General features: G+C 31.2%; 1 protein-coding gene across 1 annotated transcript; it reads left to right on the plus strand.

The window, feature by feature from the left end:
• Window positions 1-14,021: 14,021 nt before the first annotated feature.
• On the plus strand, window positions 14,022-19,214 carry LOC112693848. Its single transcript, XM_025569094.1, has 3 exons — window positions 14,022-14,134; window positions 15,330-15,554; window positions 18,082-19,214. Exons 1-3 carry the CDS (start codon window positions 14,022-14,024, stop codon window positions 18,341-18,343), a joined length of 600 nt encoding a protein of 199 aa, XP_025424879.1. The 3' UTR covers window positions 18,344-19,214.
• The last annotated feature ends 2,591 nt before the right edge of the window (window positions 19,215-21,805 follow it).

Below are 21,805 nucleotides of genomic sequence, written 5' to 3' on the forward strand. Positions count from 1 at the left end.
TCATTATATCCGTACGCACGTAAATCGTCGTCATCGCGTTTTCAATCCGTAAACGTAAAATATTTATTTTTGCCGCTCGTTTAGCCGGAATAGATCGCGCGAAGGATCATTATTCACACGTCATCGCGTGTAACTAGAAATTACTGTAGAATTCCATCGTGAGCGCAACGTTATAGCGTCATTTTTCTATTCAACACTCGATCGCGGTTACCGATAGGTAACACAACGCAGCTATGTTTATCTTCCCCGCAAATAGATCAATACATCAGTATTATTCGTTTTGATTTCTACACTCGTACGTGTTGCTTAAAAATATTAAGTATGGGGAATGAGGCGTCCCAGCTATCCATTTTAACGTTTATGCACTTACTTATTTAACAGTTTTATAAATATTCATGTCAAAAAGTGCATTACGAACTGGACTTATAAACTTTCACCCGCTAAACCAATTTAAGTCGTTGACGTTGTATAACAGCAGGACTTATATATATATATATCAAGTCTCGGAAGCCCTTCTCAGAGTTTTGGATGTATAGACAGAACATAAAATTTGATCGAGTAATGTTAAGGTTTCTTTGAGCTTAATCATATTCTCAACTAAAACCGCTCCATTGTGACTTTTCGAATACTGCCTGCTGTATAGTCTCAAAGTCGTTATTGGTTAATGGCACCATGATGGGACATACAACGTTATATTGAGTGGTAAAAGGCATAAGGAGCTAAGAGACTTTTCAGGGTAAAAGCAACACAAATGAAAATTGGGCGATTGTATTCTCTGCCAGAATATTGATTAAAATAAAAAGATAATAAAAGGTCTAGTGTAAACTCCGCCATTTTTTTTTTTTGTTTACCTGCTCAGTGCTCACATTGCTACGTACCTTCTCACATTAAATACGTTGACATCTATAGTGATGATGTATGTCGAAATTTATAAAACTATTGTCATGGTTAGATCAATTCATTTCAAGGTGGATATATATCCACATTGATTCATTTATTAGTAATTTTATCTTCATATTATCTGAAATCAGTATTTCCAATGATGATATCGGCAGTAGGTAAGGTATATGTAAAGTATACTTTTACGAACATTATTATTCGTAGTCTGCGTGTCTCCGTGTATATTTTATATTGAACGAAATATGTCGCAACAAAGTAATAATATAAAATCAATTAGGTACCGGTCAGCGAGGCAATTTATTGGTTTTATTTAACAACTAAAAATATAACCTAAGTATAAATTACGCGTCTGGTAAAATAAAATGGAGGTATGATATTATATATTATAATAATAATATTCACTTATTATTACTTATAAGTTATAAGTTATAACGTATTACTTATAATAATGTATCGTATTAATTTTATACTACTACTTGATTTTCTTCACTGGCGGAGTTTACATGTACTTAATTTTACCTGATTTTTTTTTTTTTTAATGGCGGAGTTAATATGAACCCAATTTTACCTGTTTTATTTTTCTGGCGGATTTTATAGTAAAAAAAGGTACACGTGGAGGAGCTCACATGTGCCCATGAAAATTGTGTTCACCAAGCAACAAACCCGTGATACCTGATCCCTATTTTTATTGATAATCACTGATTAATAACACGATGATTTAAATTTATCTTGATTCTTTCATTTGTTTTTCGTGATGACTAAATAATTCCTCATGAGATATTATTGGTATTATACTTCGTCTGGCATTAGATTAATTAACAATATATTATACTAATTATCAGATTTTCAGTTATTTCGGATATATTAATTCATATACTATGACATATAGATCATTGAATAATACTTTACGCTCGTAATTATTGGATTATGGTCTTGTTTATTCGATAAACATTTTGTTAGAAATAATTGTTTATATTATTAACTAAATATTATTATGGTAAACATTACTATTAGTTTTACTTACGTTAGTACTTAATTTTTAATTTTTTATTTATTATACAATTTTGTCTTTCTTAATTACTTACATACTGACTATTATAATCTTTACTCGCAAATATTTGAAATCAATTATACTCATACTGAGACTATCGTTAATGCAACTGAAGGACTATTTTTGATTTGAAAAAAAAAAAAATATTTTTGAAAATAATAATATGTTATAAAGGAAAGTAAACATCGTGTTACAGTTAATTGTTTGCAAAAGATACAAATCAATAATTCAAATTTGTTAATTATAATTTTAAACATTTATTACTACTACAACATATTGTACCAAAACAAATATTATATTCAAAGTGCATTTGTATACGCACTGCACGCGCACGTATTTATACCAGTTCGTTTGTAGAGAATATTAAATTATATTACTTTCATTGTTAAAACGTTGTATAACGACAACATATATATATATATATATATACATGTGTAATATAATAAACTTATTTTCACTGTATACGTATAACATTAAATGTTATACGTGCATTGCTATGTTCGTCCGTGATGGTCCGTTTGCGGGGCCAATCGATGAAAGTAATAATACATTAATATGATGTTGTTCGCTCTAACACGAAGGCAACGTTTTCCACACGTCCCTCGCGTTAACTTTGATGGTATTCCCATTACGTATGTAGGTCTCTCGTGGCGATGACGTTTGCGAAAAATTCTCGCGGTCATCACATCGTTAATGTCCACAAAATTGGAGAAATCTTCCGTCGGAACGCGTGTAATACACGCCGTTTATAGACGCTCGTGTCCAACATCGATTCATTTGCAATACGTGCGTACGTACAACACAAATAATAATACGTGGGCGAGCAATAGTTTCGGGTGCGCTTCGCGCGGTGAATACACTCCGCCGGAAACAAGGCGTTCAATGTTTAAGTCACCGAAGAAACGTTGATTTTAAGAGAATTTTTTTTTTGTTTTTTCCACGCGCGCCTTCTCACGGACATCCCGTGATAATTAACTGTTTGAATATACACTACGTTTAATATACGTCGACGAGCATTTAACGGATTCTCTGATCCAGTGCACTCGGTAGAGAACATCGATTGCAAACGGCCGTTTATTGCCACTACGTATATAATTAATAAAACATTACTGTTTACTTTTCTCGTAAACAATTATGAACGCTGTAGAAAAGTGTGAGTGTGTGTGTGTGTGTGGGATTCGCACACAATATCAATGTTCCAAACAGAATACGTAGGCAATTAACCGTTTGGTATACGCAGTGAAAAAATGCGTTATGTAACTCTATTCGATGTCTGGCGACAGATCACTCCAGATTTTAGTAGTTATTGTCACAATTGTTATCACATTTCACCAAATTTTTTTAATTATAAGATTAAGCTAAATACTGGATGTATACGTACGAGAATAGTTATTTATTAACGTTCAAAGGTGAAATAAAAATAACCCAAGTCTTAGGTCCTGAGCAGTTCGATAATCATTATTCATATAAATTATTATATTTGATTGTGCGCCTTAGAGATAAAAAGATACAGCAAGTAGTTATAATACAATAATGCTAGTAAATTACATTATAACAATATACTTGATTAATGCCTACATCTTGAATACAGCTGCACACTGATTTATTTATTAAATTATGAATATATACCAATGTAAAAAAGGTATATTACAAAGTAATATTTGTAAAAATTCAAAATATTCTATTGAAAAAAAAACCCATTTTAATTACCTCTCTATAAAGGTACAAGCGGACTCCAGTAAACTGATTGCTTTAAACTTCCATCGAAATCTACATAACAAACTTTTAATCCCCTAAATAAATCATTAAATGTATTAAACTTATGTTCACGCACGTGGCACTTTCAAACGAGTAACTAGAAACATTGGGTCTCTAAATAAACTTTCAATTTTACCTTTCAAACTCTTAGTACTATAAATAGATCAATTATTATGTATAGCTATAACACTGTTGAAAACATCTCAAAAAGTGATCGATTGAAAAATATAAAAATTACCATTAAAACCTTTCCAGTAATATATTTATTTGATTAACATAAAAATATATATATATATACCAACAAAAAAAAATTAAAGTGAAAGAAAATTAACAGGTATGACTTACAATTACTATAAATCTCGAGCAAATTATTGAGTCATTAAATTATTTACTATTATAAACGTTTCTAATTTATAATAATTTGTATTCTATTTTCGAAGTGCAAACTCAATGCTATTACGCGACCTGGATTGAGAATAATTGTATTCTTTAAGTAAAGTGAAGAATAAAATTTGTATGAAACCGAAAGAATTGATTTATTCAAATGGACAGCAATTGGTTTACGGATGACTTATCATATACAATTCAAATACATTTTTTCGAAGCAACATATTTACATAAATGGTAAATCTTGACAATTACATTCAATGAAAATACAGTCTCATCCTAAATAACTAAAATTAAGCATCGATATTGATATATTTAATTATAAGATAGATTGGATTAGGCTGATTAATTATCAAAATTCTTAAAAAAATAAATAATTGAAAACTATTATAATAATTAAAATTGATTGTTAAAGAGTAAGAAACAAATAAAAAAAGAAAACAAAATTCTCTAAAAAAAATAATTTATAATTTAATAATTTTCTAAAATGTTGCCTAGTAAAAAGTATACGTTTTTAGCTTGTATGTTTGATTTAATTAAAAATGATACCTATTTAATTACATAAATTACAGATAATTCACTATACAAATTTTATATTTTCAAAACAAGTAAAATAAGGGGAGTATTTTATAATTTAAAAAAAAAAAATCACGTAATATCCTACAAATTACATTTCAATTACTACACCTAATTACTAATAATGTTATGAGTATGTGATATGTCTTTAACAAAACATATGTAAACATACGTTATTTATTTTATTGCCAATTTGAAAATTTGATATTTTATAACTGTTAATTTCTGTTACTGTTGAGCAATACATTTACAATACTGAAATCTAAATAACTTAGAAACATGTTTTTGCTTGAAATTAATTTTGCAATTCAAAAATCAACATAATTTTAATTAACTGAAATTAAATTAAATTTATTTTTAGCTTAAATAATAACTATTATTCATTCGAAGATTATATTTTTAACTGGTTACGCTGTAGGATTCCATTTAAACACAAACCGTTAAAAATAAAAAGTAACTGTTTAAATTAATAGATTATTATTCTGTAATTAGCTTTAATCGCCGTTTTGATTATTCACATAATATTATATACAATTTTAAGTTATTTAGTATTTTTGACTAATTGATTAATTTAGCTTGGTATTTTAAAACCCGTTTAATCCGTTAATTTTCCAACTGAATAATTTTCGGATAGATGTATAGTTCCATATAAAATTCGAATTATTCCCCGTGTCATTTGGTTCGATTCGTCAAGGATTTGGCGAAGCTAAATACCAAAGCGGCTTAGAATTGGTTTGATTCTCAGCCTTAGAAGTCGTGTGAAAAATTCCAACTATATACAACAGCCTATAGATAAAGTTTGAGGGAATGATTCAGAGTTGATTGAATATTAAATCACTTGGTCTCGTAGTACACATTATTAAGTATCAATAATACCTATAATCAATAAATAACCCACGCCTTTTTACTTATAAATAAATGCAGATAAGACGAAAATGATTATTTTTTTATACTATGCTCGTTTATTAATTTTACTCCGGTGAATGAACAAACAAACCGTCGACAGTGCAGATTAGTAGCAGTGGTTACGAATAATATTATTTTACCGTTTCAATGTAGATTCAAATATATATCGTGATTGTGTCATAGCTACACAAAATAACATTGATATTATAGTTAACTGACCGGTTAGGTTAATAAATCGCGATCCACTGCAGGAATCGCCAAATCAAATGTATACAAACCACAACATTAATTCAATTTAAAATCAAAGCCACGAATCCTTCGTTTCGGGTAAAATTTGCTGGGTAGAAAAGTTCCGTTTCGATTTCAGGTTATTTCTATGAATTTTGGAGATCAATTACCATACACTGTTTTTGATTTCACTTTACAGTTGTATATGATTTTCGGATAAGTGGCGACGACGAAAAGTTTTTGTTATTGATGTGTATCATCATAAAATATTTTGCGTGTAGTTTGTACGCATTACGCCGCATCGAAGATTATCGATCGTGCAAGACTGCAAAATAAATCATGACAAATGCAGTATAAAATATCTATTACACATGTTACGTTACACTTTCGGCAAAACCGCGGATCTAGACCCTATCAGTTATGGTTGTTCACGTTGCCTTTACTACGATTCCTTAAATTTAGCGTCCGCGCGAAATGTAACGTGGTCACGCGGTGTTCACCAATTATTCCTGTGAAACGCATGTTATTATTGCTGGATGCCGTAACGCTATCGAAATTCGTAAAGATGCTGCTAGTAAAAAAAAAAAAAAAAAAAACATAATATCTGTACGAACAAAGCCAATCGAACGGAAAAATGATTTGCACCGAGCTTGTTGCACAAAAACGGATTTCGTGCGCCAGGAGATTACCTACGAATATTTCGATCGAATAAAATAATTTTTTTTTTTTTTTTTTTTCGAAACCCGTCAGGTACGTGACGTTTTCATTGGTGCAGGCGAATCGTACTCGTGTACCGTCGTCCTTGTTGTTCGTGTCGCAGCCGTGCAACGATCGTTCCGCGTTGTCCGCGCGGTATCCATAACGTTATGGAAATTACGTAAAACAAGAGCGACGGCGACGAGTGCGAATAACGCGTTCGACGACCCGTCTCCCGTACACCTATCTGCTCGCGCGGCGTATAATACGCATAACAGTCGGTCGTCGAGTCCGAGACCATTACGAACGCAACGACACGAATACGCGCGTAACACTACTGGTTTGTGCGTCCGGCGCGCGCGCGTACACGCGTGTGATCGTTACGGTATACGTGTTGCACACGGCGCGGTTATTACCGGTGCGCGCGGCCGGCTGCGACTCGACGCGTTTGTATTTGGGACGATCGTTGTACTAAGACCGACCGACCGGCCGCGGCAGACCGTGTGCGCTGTTGTGGTCGCGGCCAACAGCGCTCGAACCGCCCGGGACCCGGGATTCTTGCCGTCCTGCGCGAGTGTCGCTGCTGCGGGCGACGACCGTTTACACCAAAACCGTACCGTTCCGTTTTCCACCGATATCCGTTTCCACCAAACGAGACGTTGACCACGTTTCTTACCAAAACAATCGTACGCTACGCTTGGATTAAAAGCTAAAGCACGGGAATAACTTTGTTTGACCATGTACTGTCAATTCGGTGAACGTAAAGGCAATACATGGATTGGAAAATGTTAAATTTTATTTAAAAAAATGATCAGATATAAAAATATGAAAAAATAATATATTATGATATACCTTAGTCATGTAAATCGTAACTATATATATATATATATATATATAATTAGTTGATATTCGTTAACTGATCCAGTAAAAAATAATGTTAAGTTGTTTAGTACTAGCGTTTTATCTCCCCGTTTACTTTCGATAACTTCAGCCATCGTAGGATTATAAATTTTAAAATTTACGTTTTATTTTAACACACACACGCAGTTGTAATGCGCTATTTTTAAACTGTGCCATCTTTTCACTTGTTCATAAAGTATTTGATTATTTAGATATTATAATGGACATAAAAGTACATTCATAAGTACGATGACGGTTTAACATGCGATTAAATACAATAAATGTACAATATACATTGACTATATTGTGTGTATATCGATATATATTTTACATCAATCCGAAAAACTCATGAAAAGTATAGGTATTTTATCTTATTTGGTGGAAAAGGGAAAGGTCTACTTTTGGTGAAAACGTGTTACGCCCGTCGCTGCGCCACTGTTCGATTCAGTTTATTTTTCAAGGAAGTAAAGGGACGTATAAGATAAAGACGTACGGCGCTTAACTAACGAACCCTTGTTATGATTATTGTTATTAAAACGGATTCATTTTCAAACGATCGCGGTTTTCTTCACAGAATGCAAAAACAAAGGATATCAGTATAAATGTTATGAAAACAGAACAAATTTATCGCATACACGCCGACATTATACGGTACATGTACTGCGTCGTACAATGACGATAAATATTAAATTATTAATTGAAAATATACGACTACACGGTTAAAAATTTATCGAATTGAATTTATTTTGCGAGTCCTTTCGTGTGCATAATCAATCAATACATTTTTGAACTCAAGATTTTTCACCGCTTCTTTTTTCAATTAAAATTATGGCAAGATAACTTCAGCTTCCTTAGTCGTACGTTTAATGAATCGACATTTGTGATTATAATCGCCTAAACGTATCGTTCGCAAAAACTTGTATCACATTACACAATATGTTATAAAACATATAAAAGTACAAGTAGATTTTAAATACTACAGATGCCCTACTAAGACTTACTAATAAGACAACTATTACACCGCTAAAGAACCAAATTCGGTCATGAATCATGTCACATGATACTTCGTTTTATTCAAGTATCAATGATACTTGATAAAAGCTTCTTCTTTTTTTTTAATCGATGAAAAGTTATAAGATTCCGAGTTTAAGAAAAATATGGGAACGATGTTTTTTTATGAGTCCACCTGCTTGTGATGTCAATTCGCTAGTTTTAAACATTTTAACTCTATGCGTGTATACGGATACCTCGGGCAGGAATCGATGATATCCATTATAGATATCTCCTCCAAGACATATGCATACATGAGCACAGCACGTACTGGACGTAACAGTTCTAACCCATTTTTTTCGATTCATTATTCGCGTGCGAATAACGTTCATAACGACAAGAAATCGTTTTATTTTTTTTCTTGACCGAATATACTGATTACCTATCGATATTCATATATACGTTCCTGTACAACATAATAGTCATAAGTTTAGAAAATTTTAACACTGCCGCGGGTGTACACGTTTAGAACCACTGCGATTACCTTCAACCAGTGGCAACAAACTCTGTATTGAGATCGGACCCTTAGCAAGGTATCTTTTGAAAATTTAAGATGGGACCGTTTCATATTGGACCAAAGTTTGACTGTTAAACCATACGAAAGCTTCATTAAAAATATAAAGCTTAATGTCAATATATTTTGGGTAATAACCAATATATCTCTCCTTCTGTACGCCAATGGGCATTGGAGTGATATTTAGATATTGTGGCCTTTTTATATAATATATAATGTAAACATTACGTACACAATATAAATGGTATGCCAATTCGTATTCAATACTAAATATGTCATATGAAATATGAAAAATTATTCTTTTTGCAAAAATATTAGACTCTTTGCATTGGGATAGCCCGTTTGTAAACTACTTATTATTTTTCTAAACCACCTGCTTTTTTCAGGTTTATTTTATACAGACTAACAGTAGTCTTAATAATTGTAATTATTACATAGAAATAATAATTATACTTATTCATTTCAAGTGCAATTTATTGTAAAAAAAAAATCAATAGAATTATTATATATCATTTTAACTGAATATGTATAGTACCTATTACATTGTATCAGTAATATTATTTTGTATTACCAACAAAAAAGAAAATATGTAAAATATTTAATTATTGTTACATGTGGTTTTTTGTGGAATTTTGAGCTAAACAATACATTATTTTTCTGATTAGCAGATATATTTATTTTGTATGGTGTTTTAAAAAAATATTTTTGATAATCCTACCCTTCAAATACCCTACAACATAACTTCTAACTTCAACTATAACTAATTTCTATTTCTAGCTAGAGAAAATAAGTCAAATAAAACAAAGATCTCACAACATCGTACACTATTCTATCATTATTCCAATTACTAATCCGTACATATTTTTAAAAAATGTTTTAAAAACTAACTAAAACATACATTTGCATATCGTTTCATAAGCAACTTACCACATCAACCATAACATGACCATCAGGAGCCCATGTCTGTCGGCCCGCCTAATCCTATATTCGTAAGGGCCAAAGCCCATGTCCATTCGAAACACATCCCACGTTCGTCGGGCTGGTGTCCACGTCCATTTGAACCACAGCCCATGTCCATTTGGACCATAGCACACGACCGTCGAGCCACTTCGAATCACTTCGAACGCATATTATATAATAACGAATATTTCACAGCGAATATAATCAACCAATTCCAGGCGTAGACCAATGCACGTTTTATCGACTATATATACATACATAATGAATATGGCTCATCAACCTTTAATAATTGATAGACACTATAGACACTGCAGAAACGTTACAACAAAAGAAACGAACTACAGGAATAAAAAAGTGAATTATACGACGAAATAATACAATGTTCAAATGGGTCTCGTTGATAGACCCTTTAACCGAAAAAGAAAAGAACCCAAAGGAAATACGACCATTTTCCATGATATAAACCAAGGGTTCACCGAAATCAAGCAAAATACGTATCAAGTGCACAATGAGTTATACGATTTAACAAAAACTTCGAAAAATACAGTATTCAGATGTGTAAATCGAGATTACACTACCCAATGTAGAAAAAAACATCCAATATTTTGATAAACCAAAGCTTGTCAACAGTCGTACAGATTTGAATAAGATGAAAACGAGAAAAAAAGAAAAGAGGATCAGGCAGAGTCAACCAACATGAAGCAGGAGACACAAATCGACGAGAAGGACGGCTTTTTTAGACGGGTCGAGAATAAGAATTCTTGAGGCAGAGGAGATCTACGGGACAACGGGATGGAAATGGAGCACCGGGGTATCGCAGAATGGCGGAAGTACCATCGCTCACGCCGTTCACCACCCTGCTATGGCACCAAGGGAGGGACGACGATTACGGCCGATTGGCACGAGATATCTAGATTAACGGCGGACAAGCCGAATCAGAAAGATAGGAACGTGACCACGTGACTGGCGAGCTAGCCAAGCTGGGTCGAAAAATTGACGTAAAAAATAACGATTAGAATAAGATAATAGTAGAAAAATCATCCCCATAAATAAGTTGATTACTTCAATTTAGATGTGGACAAAATGCTAAACGTACAATTAAAATTTAAAAATATTACCATTTTAATTTCAAAGAATAAATCTTATACACCACTTCACTCGAAAAATCAAAGGATATTTATTTAAAAAAAAAGTATGTCTCTTTGTTTAAGTTTTGCTGTTGACATTTGCAGTGAATAGTTCTATTTTATTAAAAGAAAAAGCTTCGAAAGTTTCGAAAAGTAAATAAATAAACCTTCTGAAGTTCAATTTTTTTCAAAATAAATTTAATATTAAGTTCTGTATTCAGTAAAAAGTAATCGAGTGAAATACGTGGTTCAAAGTATTTCGTGCTTCCTTCATCGTCGAACACTATACGTCTGTATACAGTGTGTTTCTGAAACGAAAACAGTTAGAATAATCGTACTAAATGGTACGGCGCAGTGACGAATTTTTTAAATTTATTTTTCTCCAAAAACCAAAATTTAACAGTTTATTCTTCAAATAATAGGTATCTCAAAACTGAGCGGCAAAAAAAATACTTATATATAATTCTCATTTGAATCGTACATCATTTTTACGATTTCAACACTCGATTTAATGAGCTGGTCTATCCTATTTCGTCGCTGACCCATTTCGCTGCATAATTCTCAAATTATTTTTGTTTTCAAGCAAGGTTCTGAATTTGTGATTTGAAAAGTGATAAATAGATACAGTGCAATATTTTTTACTCGAAACAATCTTATATAGTACTATACTATCTGAATTCTGAAGTTATCGATTGATAAATCCCCGATAATTATATAAATAAAATATAATGAATAGTGTCGTGGCGACGATAACTGACATTGTCAACGACACAGTGGAAAAAAAATAAAAATAATTTACAATAGATACGTTAAATTAGAACATTAGTTATAACAATTACTAATAATAATTACAATAACATTATTAAGTTATTTAATTAAACACAATGAATAATTTAAACTAATTTAAAAAACTTTTTTATAAAATTTTATATGCTTATTTGTTTATATGATTAAGTAATTGTATATAAATATATAATACATAAATATAATTAATTGGTATATAATTTGTTATCTAAGTTACTCAAAAAATAAATTCGACGAAATGGAAGCTAACCAATGAACCATATCGGTTTGTAAAAGGACTTGACCCTGTATGAATTAAAACAGTTTTCACATTGTTCAACAATGTATAATATTATTTACATTTTACCAATATTTAAATATTTAACTAGTGTGTACAATTTACTTATTAAGATATATTACACTATGTCTATTCAATTTCACATATAGTATTGCTACGTAAAATATTTAAAAATATAAATTAATAGATAATATAAAGAAATTTCCAAGTCGTAAATCTAAAAAAAATGTCATTAATCTCAGCTAATTATAGATACCAAATATTTTTAAGTTTATAAAATAATTAATAGAAATTTAAATAGAAACACATATTAAAATAAATAGTATAAATAAACCCTTTAAATACCAAAATTCTAAAATAATAAAATAAAAAAAACCGTAAAAAATTACAAAATTTAATTAATAAATATAATAGAGGTTAAACTCCAATTGATGAATATGCATCAACAATATTGTAGGAATTATTTATCTTAATATTATATTTTTTTAAATTGTATTTTAATATTTTAATATTTTATATCATTTATTTTAATAGTTTTTTAAATTGTATTCTATTAACTATTATACTGTATGGCTATAACGAATTAATTATAAATTAAAGATTGTAATTTTGTTCAATTAAATGTTTTATAATTTGTATTACGATAAAAAATGTAAAATGCATTTTTACATATTACTATACATCTTAAGTATTTAAATGATTTGCTTTTTATTTTTAATTTAAACATATTATATTCAATTAAACTTTTTAGAGGTGATCTGTATGACTGTAAATATCAGTTATTTAGTACTAAATTTCCAATAAACTATACGAATAATGTAAAGATAATATTCTTAACATCACATTATTCGTATTATTAGTATTATGCATACAGATCACGAAATGTAATAAGAACCAAACGATGTTTTGCATGAGATGAACGTATCTGGATATCATATAATTTTAAGGCGTTTTTACTTCAATAATTTTATGTATAATTAGAATTCGAATTGATTATCAAAGTTAACAAAAATATGGTAAAATACAAAAAGAGACTTATACACATACACACAAAAGATAAGATAAATATGTTATTCAAGGACTTTTTTTTTTCCTATAACAGGCCACAAAAATAATCCATTGTTTCCGAATGCTATTTTCGCTGCCAAGCTATGGAAATAAAAAATTATAAATATTTGTTTTAAATAAATTATCGATTTAAATAATATTGATTAAACCTTTATTCCCAATTGTCACTTTTTCATGAAAATTTTGATTTTTTTTTTTTAACAATAGCATTGGTGTACAGATTTGTATTGCTTCAAAAAAATACATTAGTTTATATTATATTTTACGATAAGAATAAGATTTTAACTACCTATTTGTTACTTGTTTTAAAAATTATTTTGATTTTTAAAATAAATTATTAAATTGCGATTTCATTCAATTGTAAAAACTAATATTTATTTTGAATACTATTATACTTTAAATTCAGAAAATGTACCTCATATTTCTAAATTATTTTCTAATGCCATATTTAATATATTGCCTTTGTAATATTCTAGAAATACAAGTATGTATTTAAATTGTTATAGCGTCGCAATATTAATATATTAACGTTTATAATTTCGGGTTCGATTTGTTTACTTTGTATTATAATTTCGATATCCATTTTGAATACAAAAAAAATCTTTAAACAGTTCAAATAATGACTGAACATCAATTAAACACAACCCATGCGGGCAGTAACAAAAATATAACAATTCAAAGCTGTAAGACCATGGTTACCGAGGATAAAAATAATTTCATTAAAAAATATTCGTTTTATTTCGCGTCCGTCTGACACAAAGCAAGAGAGATAAAAAAAAAAAAAACGCACATAAGTTGGACGTAGCTGTAACAGAGAAAATGAATAGAAAATATGTTCCGGTGGATCAGATCAAGGTGTTAGGCTTCAGCGAACATCCCGACGGTCGTGCGAACCCGTACGAGGAACACAGGAGCACCGAATACCAATCCAAGTAAATATTATGAACTGTTTACGCGATCCGCCGAAAACGATTCGGGTTAAGATATCCGTTTGCCAGGTTTACTATGTCTAGTTGTGAACATATATGCTTTTCCGAAGTTTCGGGTCAAACGTACCGAACACAATCGTCCCTGTTTTTCCGATTTTTCCGCAATTGAATCGTTCGTAACCCAGTCGAGCGTACGTATAATTTGTATTACTAGTCATGCGCTGCCTTACGCACTCAGCAATACGTTGGACCCGCGATGAACGGTCCCGCCGATTTCGATACGTATCGTAAAAGCGCTATACGCCGCGCACTACTGTCCGTGTTCCCGTTTCGATCGCTTTTCGATCTCAACCTTTGCGTTATGGCGACACACTGTTAAAACGTTTCATACTCTGCGACACACAATAAAAAAATAGAAATAATGGGTGCCGAATGTTTATAACCAATTGATATTGTAAACTTAAAAATAACAAGGAAAAATATAGCATAAAACAGCATTTAGTATTTCAATGAGAAATTTGCGACCGATATTTCTTACAAAATATTGATATACGCGGAGAAATCGTTGGCAAAGCGACTCTTAACTCCTCTTCGACGTTAATTAATCTTTCTCTATTCTTGTTTCGTTAAACGCAGAAAAAAAGCTACCAACGTTGTTGAAAACAATGGTAACATGGAAAGAGTTAATTTTGTTAAACTCGAATATTCTTTTATTGTTTATATCCAAAATCCACCTAGCTCAAGCTCACTAAACTTCATTTGAAGAGTGCAATCGTTTTTCGACTCGGCGAATTCTTCCTCTGCAAATGTAAGGTGCGTGGTTTAAGAACTAAGACTAAATCGTTTCCCCGCCCAACCAAACAATTTCAAATCTTGCTATGAAAAGTAGTAATCAAGTTTTTAGTCCAATAATGTTATTGAATCATTATAATATGATATTATTCAATCGGTATTCGAACAAGCTATTGTGTTTGTGTCTGGCCACGATAACCGGTCCCCCCCCCCCCGATAGCGTGCCGATTATGGAATGTTCGCGAACTTTCGGTCGGCGCTCTTCGTCGCGTTAGCATCACGCTCCGGGGCGACACTTGCAACCGAGCGAGCTGGTGGTGCGTATTCCCACCGGGCGTGTGACTTCTTTTCCTTTGCCGTCGTGCATGTTACCGCCGGATGTGTGACTTTTCCTTTGCCGTCGTGCGTATCACCGCCGAGCGTATTATCCCTTTTGCCGTCGTGCGTATTCCCGCCGAGCGTATCCTTTCGTTTACCGCTGTGCGTTGATTTCGTTAGCGGTGTGGTCGACGGTGGTTTTCGTCGTCACGTGTTACGTCGTCAATCGTGTTGTGGCTGCCTGTCGACGTTGCGGTCGTGTCCAGTGGCGGGAACGGAACATCACTCTCATCGTGGCCGTCGGGAGAACGAGGTTTTGCATATGATTTTGTATACATATATATGTATACACAATTTATTATATTTTTTTTTTCGTTTTATTATTATTATTATTAGCACTCGAGGGCGCCCTGCTTAAAATATATTATTGTGCCTTTTATTTTTACTTTATTATTATTATACTAACATTGGTCCGACACCGACCGTAAACTATTATTGTTTTAATTTTATTTATCAATAAGTCACTTTACATTGTGGGCATTTCAATTATCATAGTAAATGCGACCTACTTTCCGGAAGTCTCTGGGCCGGACTGTGTGATAGGTAACAATCGGTAAATTTAGTTTTAGCAGTTAAAGGAAACATATCCGAATTATTATCATTTACCCTTATTTTCCAAATCAATAATTTTTCTTTAAATGCGGCCATTTTGTCTGTAGAAATTAATACATTTTAATTTTGATTTTACACGCATAAATTTAATTGATTCAGATGTTTAAAAATATCAACTTAATATGCTAGTTTTAAATACCAAAATTCATTGCATAAATAACCGGCATATTCCATCTATTTCATTTTAAAATATACTAGTTCTTTTCTGAGTTCGTAAAAACGTGATAAATTTCATCCTTTTTATAACTAATGCACTTTTGTTTGAATACTCAAATTATAATAGTCAGATTTCACTGATTCACTATTTTACTGAGAAAATAATCGATTTTTTTAAGATCTACTTTTAATGAAATTCACCAATTTTACGACTTGATCAGGTACAATTTTTAATTCATTAAAAATACTTTTTTCAACCCTCTGCGTAAAAAAATAGTGTGGTATATTTATATTTGGATTTTGATATTTGGCAATCGTAATAAATCCTTTAATTGTGCCAGTTATTGATGTCACTCTATCCGTACAAATACTTATACAAGAAGTCCACGATATACCATAATTTTTAAAATATTTATTTATTATGTAAAAAAATATCTCGACCTGTTATTATTCCAGATAATTCTTTATGACAAAAAAATTGATTAACTATTTTTTAATTCACAATAAATCTAATGAATTCCATCAAATGACATTTTCTATTAATGTATATTGATTCATTAACTTGTTGGATAAATAATTCTCTACTTTTTATAACTTCAATATATAATACGAGTAATCTGTTTCTCAATATCCTCTGATATCTTTATAATCATAATTGCACAATAAATAATAAAAATAATATAAATTAATATAAATCATAAATAATTGCATACAACTGCATAAATACATATTATATCGCAGTGTGTTTAATTTTACAGAGCTAGGGAGGACGAAAATCACCTATAAATAAATACTACATCCAATTACACAACGATTACTAATGAGAATGGAATAGGGTATACGCGTGGTACTTGTGAACAATTAAGTGAATTAATTTATAACTTAAATACAATCGTTGCGATACATGAATAAAGTTAAACAGATGTATTTTTATAATACAGTGAAAACTGTCTAAAGCGGAATCGCATGGGACCAACAAAAAATTCCGCTTTAAGCAGTTTTTCGCTTTATTCAATAAAACGGAAAAATTCCTGATTATTCAATTCAAATAGATACCAAAGAATATTTTTTCAAATTATTGTTTAAATAATATAATTCATTAAAATTTAACTAAAATATAAGTTTTACAACTCATAAAGTTTTAAACTGGAATATAGGTTTTTATTACATATTACATACTAAGGCAATTAAATATGACGTATAAACATTTAGAATTTCCAAAAATGATGAAGAGTTTTTTTGTTTTGTCACGGTTGCTGCTATTTTTTCTTTTGTGTTATATTTTGGCATTTTAATATTTAATATGATGAACGGAAGATAAAATTTAAGGTGTACGTACGACTGTTGGTGTAAGACTGTTTCACAGTTACAAAGAAGAAAGTTCGTATTGTTTATGCGATAATATGCATTATACGTACATATAATGTACAAATATGTGTAGAACAATTTTATCTTCTTTATCTATCACTATTGTAAACGATGTACATTGTACATACGCTTATCTACATTTTTGGTTTATTATACACACGCGTGCGCCATTTTTCCGGTTTATGCAAGGTTTCTACTTGCATGGGACTTACAAAATCGTTCCGTTTCCGCGTTACGAAAGCTCCGTTTTATTGAGGTTCAGCGTCTACATAAAACTATAAAAACGTGCCGGGACCATAGAAAAATTCCTTATTGGATAGTTTTTCCTTTTATTCAGGGTCCGCTTTAGACAGTTTTCACTGTAGCACAATATGAGTTAATAAAAAGCACCAAGTGCACTCGTGTAATCGACATAATACGTGAAAACACGTAATGACACATAATAATCAATGTTTCGTGAAAAATTTATCTTAAGCGATTAATAAATTCTAACGCGAAAGTCACAAACTTGATAAAATTGTTATTGTTAATTTTTATTTTTATTTTTTTTTCAATACAAACGATAGAGCCATGTAGTTGTTTTGTAATAATAACTAACGAGAAAAATATCATGTAAGATCAATTAAGCCGTTTGAAATCCATAGATTTTGCACGTTCAAGATGAAAACTCTCGTGGACACGGAAATATCAAAGCTTGAACGGCAACGTATCGTGAAAATGATGAAGTATTTGCCAACGATCCAGAAAAGATCTTACACCAATCCGTTCGACTCTCTATATAACACCGTTGCAAAGAAAATAATGGAAAAACCGAAAAGCCACAAGGAAATTGTTCCGGAGAAGAAGGTGAAAAACATCCGAATGACCGAATATCAAGCAGTTTACGAAGGAAAGAATGTATTGTAGGATGTCTCAAAAAGAATGCAGGATTTAAATCTGCTATAAATTAAATTTATTTTTTTTTAAAAAAACAACAAATATATTATTCTTTTTACAAGTTAAGATTTAACAGTGAAAAACAGTATCGGGCATATGATCCTCCCTACTAGCCCTACAGACGATTATTCTTTCCATAAAATTTACACTCGATCACACATTGCCCCATCAAGTTCATTAAGGACACGACGAATTTCTTGCTTAAGTTCCAAGACATTTCGAACTTTGTTCTGGTAAACTTGTGACTTAATGTATCCTCATAAGAAAAAATCACACGGCAAATCGCAAGATCGGTATGGGTATAGTTCTCCGCGCAACGATATTAGTCTGTCCGGGAACTTCTCACGCAGCAGAGCGATTGTTTCTCTTGATGTATGACAAGTTGAAACCATACATTTTCGATGTTCATTTGGTCCAAACAAGACCAAAGAAAATTAATAAGCTCAGTAGGTTATTCTTGTATGGTTTCAACTAGACGGCGTAACTTGTTACACTTCAAGAGAAACAATCGCTCTGCTGCGTGAAAAGTTCCCGGACAGACTAATATCGTTGCGTGGAGACCAAAGCTACCCAAATCGATCTAGCGACTTGACGCTGTGTGATTTTTTTCTTATGAGGATATACGTTATGATAAGTCAGGAGTTTACCAGAACAAAGTTCGAAATATCTTAAAACTTAAACAAGAAATTCGTCGTGTCCTCAACGAACTTGATGGGGCAATGTGTGATCGAGTGATATTAAATTTTATGGAAAGAATAATCATCTGTAGGGCTAGTGGGAAGGGTCATATGCCCGATATTATTTTTCACAGTTAAACCTTAACTTCTCCCGAAGACAATGATATATTTGTTATGTTTGTTATATTATGTAGTAAACTGTCTATTTTTGTTTTTTAAATATAATTAATCACAGAGTAATACATAATCAATTTAAATTATTATAAGATAGTCACAAGACGCAACGTAAATAAAATAGAGCAATAATAATAGAACAATTTTTTTTCAAGGTTATAAACAATACTTAATTACTAACGAAGAATTTCTAGAAATGGTCAAATAAAACATTTACCAACAAATTTCATTGCATAGTTTTCGATAGTAAATTGTTTAATTTGTCAAGGTTTTATAATAAAAAGGTCATCTTGACATTATTTTTGTTATTACATAAATAATTATGTCAAAAAAATTCTGAATACTGTCAAACAAATAGTGTAATAGTTCAAAATAAAAGAGAAAAAGAAAAGAAAGGAATGAAGGGGGAAGGGGAATAGAAAGAGATTATATATGGGATGTGGATAGATAATGAGTTTGGATTGATTCTTCTTGTGTAACAGAGGACTTACAAGATTACAAAGGTTTGAAAGCTGAACAGTGAAATTTGGACAGTTTAGTAAGCTAGATAAAATGGCATTTATGACTACTAATGATTATTATAGGAATAGGATGAAGTTGAAATTAAGTGAAACTAATACTGGACACTTATTGACACTTGCACAGAAGACTCTAATGGTAAAGTGAAGTTAAAAGTGAAATAATCGTACGTAGTTGTATCTTGTTACAAAAAGCTCCTACGTAACATATGACCAAGAACGTGGTACTCATGCACTAATGATCTATGGTCAAGCGCCTGAGAAAAAGTTTTTATGCCAAATATTATATAGGAAAATATCGTGGAATGGATCATGAATTAGTCCTTTGAGTGTTTGACTTACTGAGTTTCAGTGGCGCCGATCCCTATATCCAAGTATGGCGACTGCCATAGTGAATTATGTGGTGGGTGAGTACTGAGTGCTGGGTAGGTGACACATAGCGTGGTACCCACAGCCCAATGTGTAAAATGTACTATGAAATTATTAAAATTATTTAATATTTAACATTATTACATAAAAGCGCATCAGTTGTGGTACGCTGATTACGTCGATACAAGCCAGAAGACCGTAATATTAACACAGATAATACGATAACGATAGTGCGATGTGGTGAAAATAAATATTATTTAATATATAAAATTAACACCTTATATCGGCTATATCATAAATAATTGATAAGTCACAAAATGAAAAAAGATATATAAATATATATATTAATATCAATTTTGAATACAATATTATGGTAGGGTTTCAGCCCCCCCCCCCTCCCACCGTTTAAACCAATTGGTAGGTGGGTAGGTACTATTAAAATTTGATAATCGCCATACTGCATTTTTTGTAGTTCAGCGCCACACTGCTGAGTTTATCAATAGTGTATGGTTGAATAAAACCTTAATAATATGAATTGTGTTTTCAGTGCGTGTATCCAAATAATCGTTATTTATCATTTCATTGCAAATACATCCTTATTACGAACTAATAAATTTTTTGCAACGAATCTGAATCTAATGAAGTAAATTTATCGACACGAGGCAGTTTTAAAATTGCATTTATTCCCATCTTAGATAAATTGCTTCATGAACTAGAAACAAGATGACACGCTAATGATATTTTCTTTAAACCATTTACATTTTTGACTTAACTTAAAGAATAGGACAATCAAGAAATTAGAAAATCAATTAAATTCCTTCGAGACATTTATACAAATTATATAGAGTTTAATGACTTTATAAATAAAGTTTTAAATTTAAAAGCTCACATCGAGTTAAATTTTATGGTGATAAAACTCAATCTGCTTGGACTTCAAAATATTTCTGTATGAAAAGACCTAACAAATATTTACTCAAACATAAAAATAGTACTATGTATGTTTACGACTACAGATCTCACCAATTACTCAGCTTAAAGATCGTTTTCATACTTAAAAATAGTAAAAAATGATTTACGTTCTATCCTGACCAAATAAAAGTTGAGTTCATTCGAATCAAAGTTTCGATATTTTCGATATTTCGTTGCCATCCCTAACCGGGAGCCCTGTCTATATAAAAGCCGATCATAGTGACTATATATACGTTAAATGGCCGTATATTTAATATTTGTTATACATTTAACTGTACAACTAGGAACTCCTTTAATAATTTATTTATTAACCCTTTTAATAAAAATAATCGCTAATCAAATACAATCATTGAATTGCAATTTTTCATTATAAAAAAGTAGTTAAAACCCATTATATTTGAAAAACCATGCCAAAATAGTGTTATGTTGTAGGATGGGTTATTATTCCCAAAAAAAATTTTGACCAAGTCAATTGTATTATTCAAGGCTCCTTCGGTAATATTTTTAATATAATTGTACTTCTAAAGAAGGTTAGTAAGTTTAGTAAGTTAGTTCAATATATATATATATATATATATATATTAATAACGATAGGTAGTACATTTATACATAGTATAAGTAATTAAAGTTAAGAACTTCCTAAAAACTATGGTTGCGAGAATCATGGGATTCAACCGATATTAAATCAATCACTTTAATGATAATTTAAAAAAAGTGTATCAAAA

This window comes from Sipha flava, unplaced genomic scaffold, assembly GCF_003268045.1.
Source record: "Sipha flava isolate LNK unplaced genomic scaffold, YSA_version1 118_pilon_pilon, whole genome shotgun sequence".
Lineage (NCBI taxonomy): Eukaryota > Metazoa > Arthropoda > Insecta > Hemiptera > Aphididae > Sipha > Sipha flava.

Excerpts from the sequence above, each read along its gene's own strand:
- LOC112693848 (XM_025569094.1), top strand. The coding sequence starts at position 14,022 with ATGAATAGAAAATATGTTCCGGTGGATCAGATCAAGGTGTTAGGCTTC. Across the intron at positions 14,135-15,329 it reads AGCACCGAATACCAATCCAA|GTATCACCGCCGAGCGTATT; the intron begins GTAAATATTATG and ends TTGCCGTCGTGC. Across the intron at positions 15,555-18,081 it reads GTGGCCGTCGGGAGAACGAG|ATTTTGCACGTTCAAGATGA; the intron begins GTTTTGCATATG and ends TGAAATCCATAG.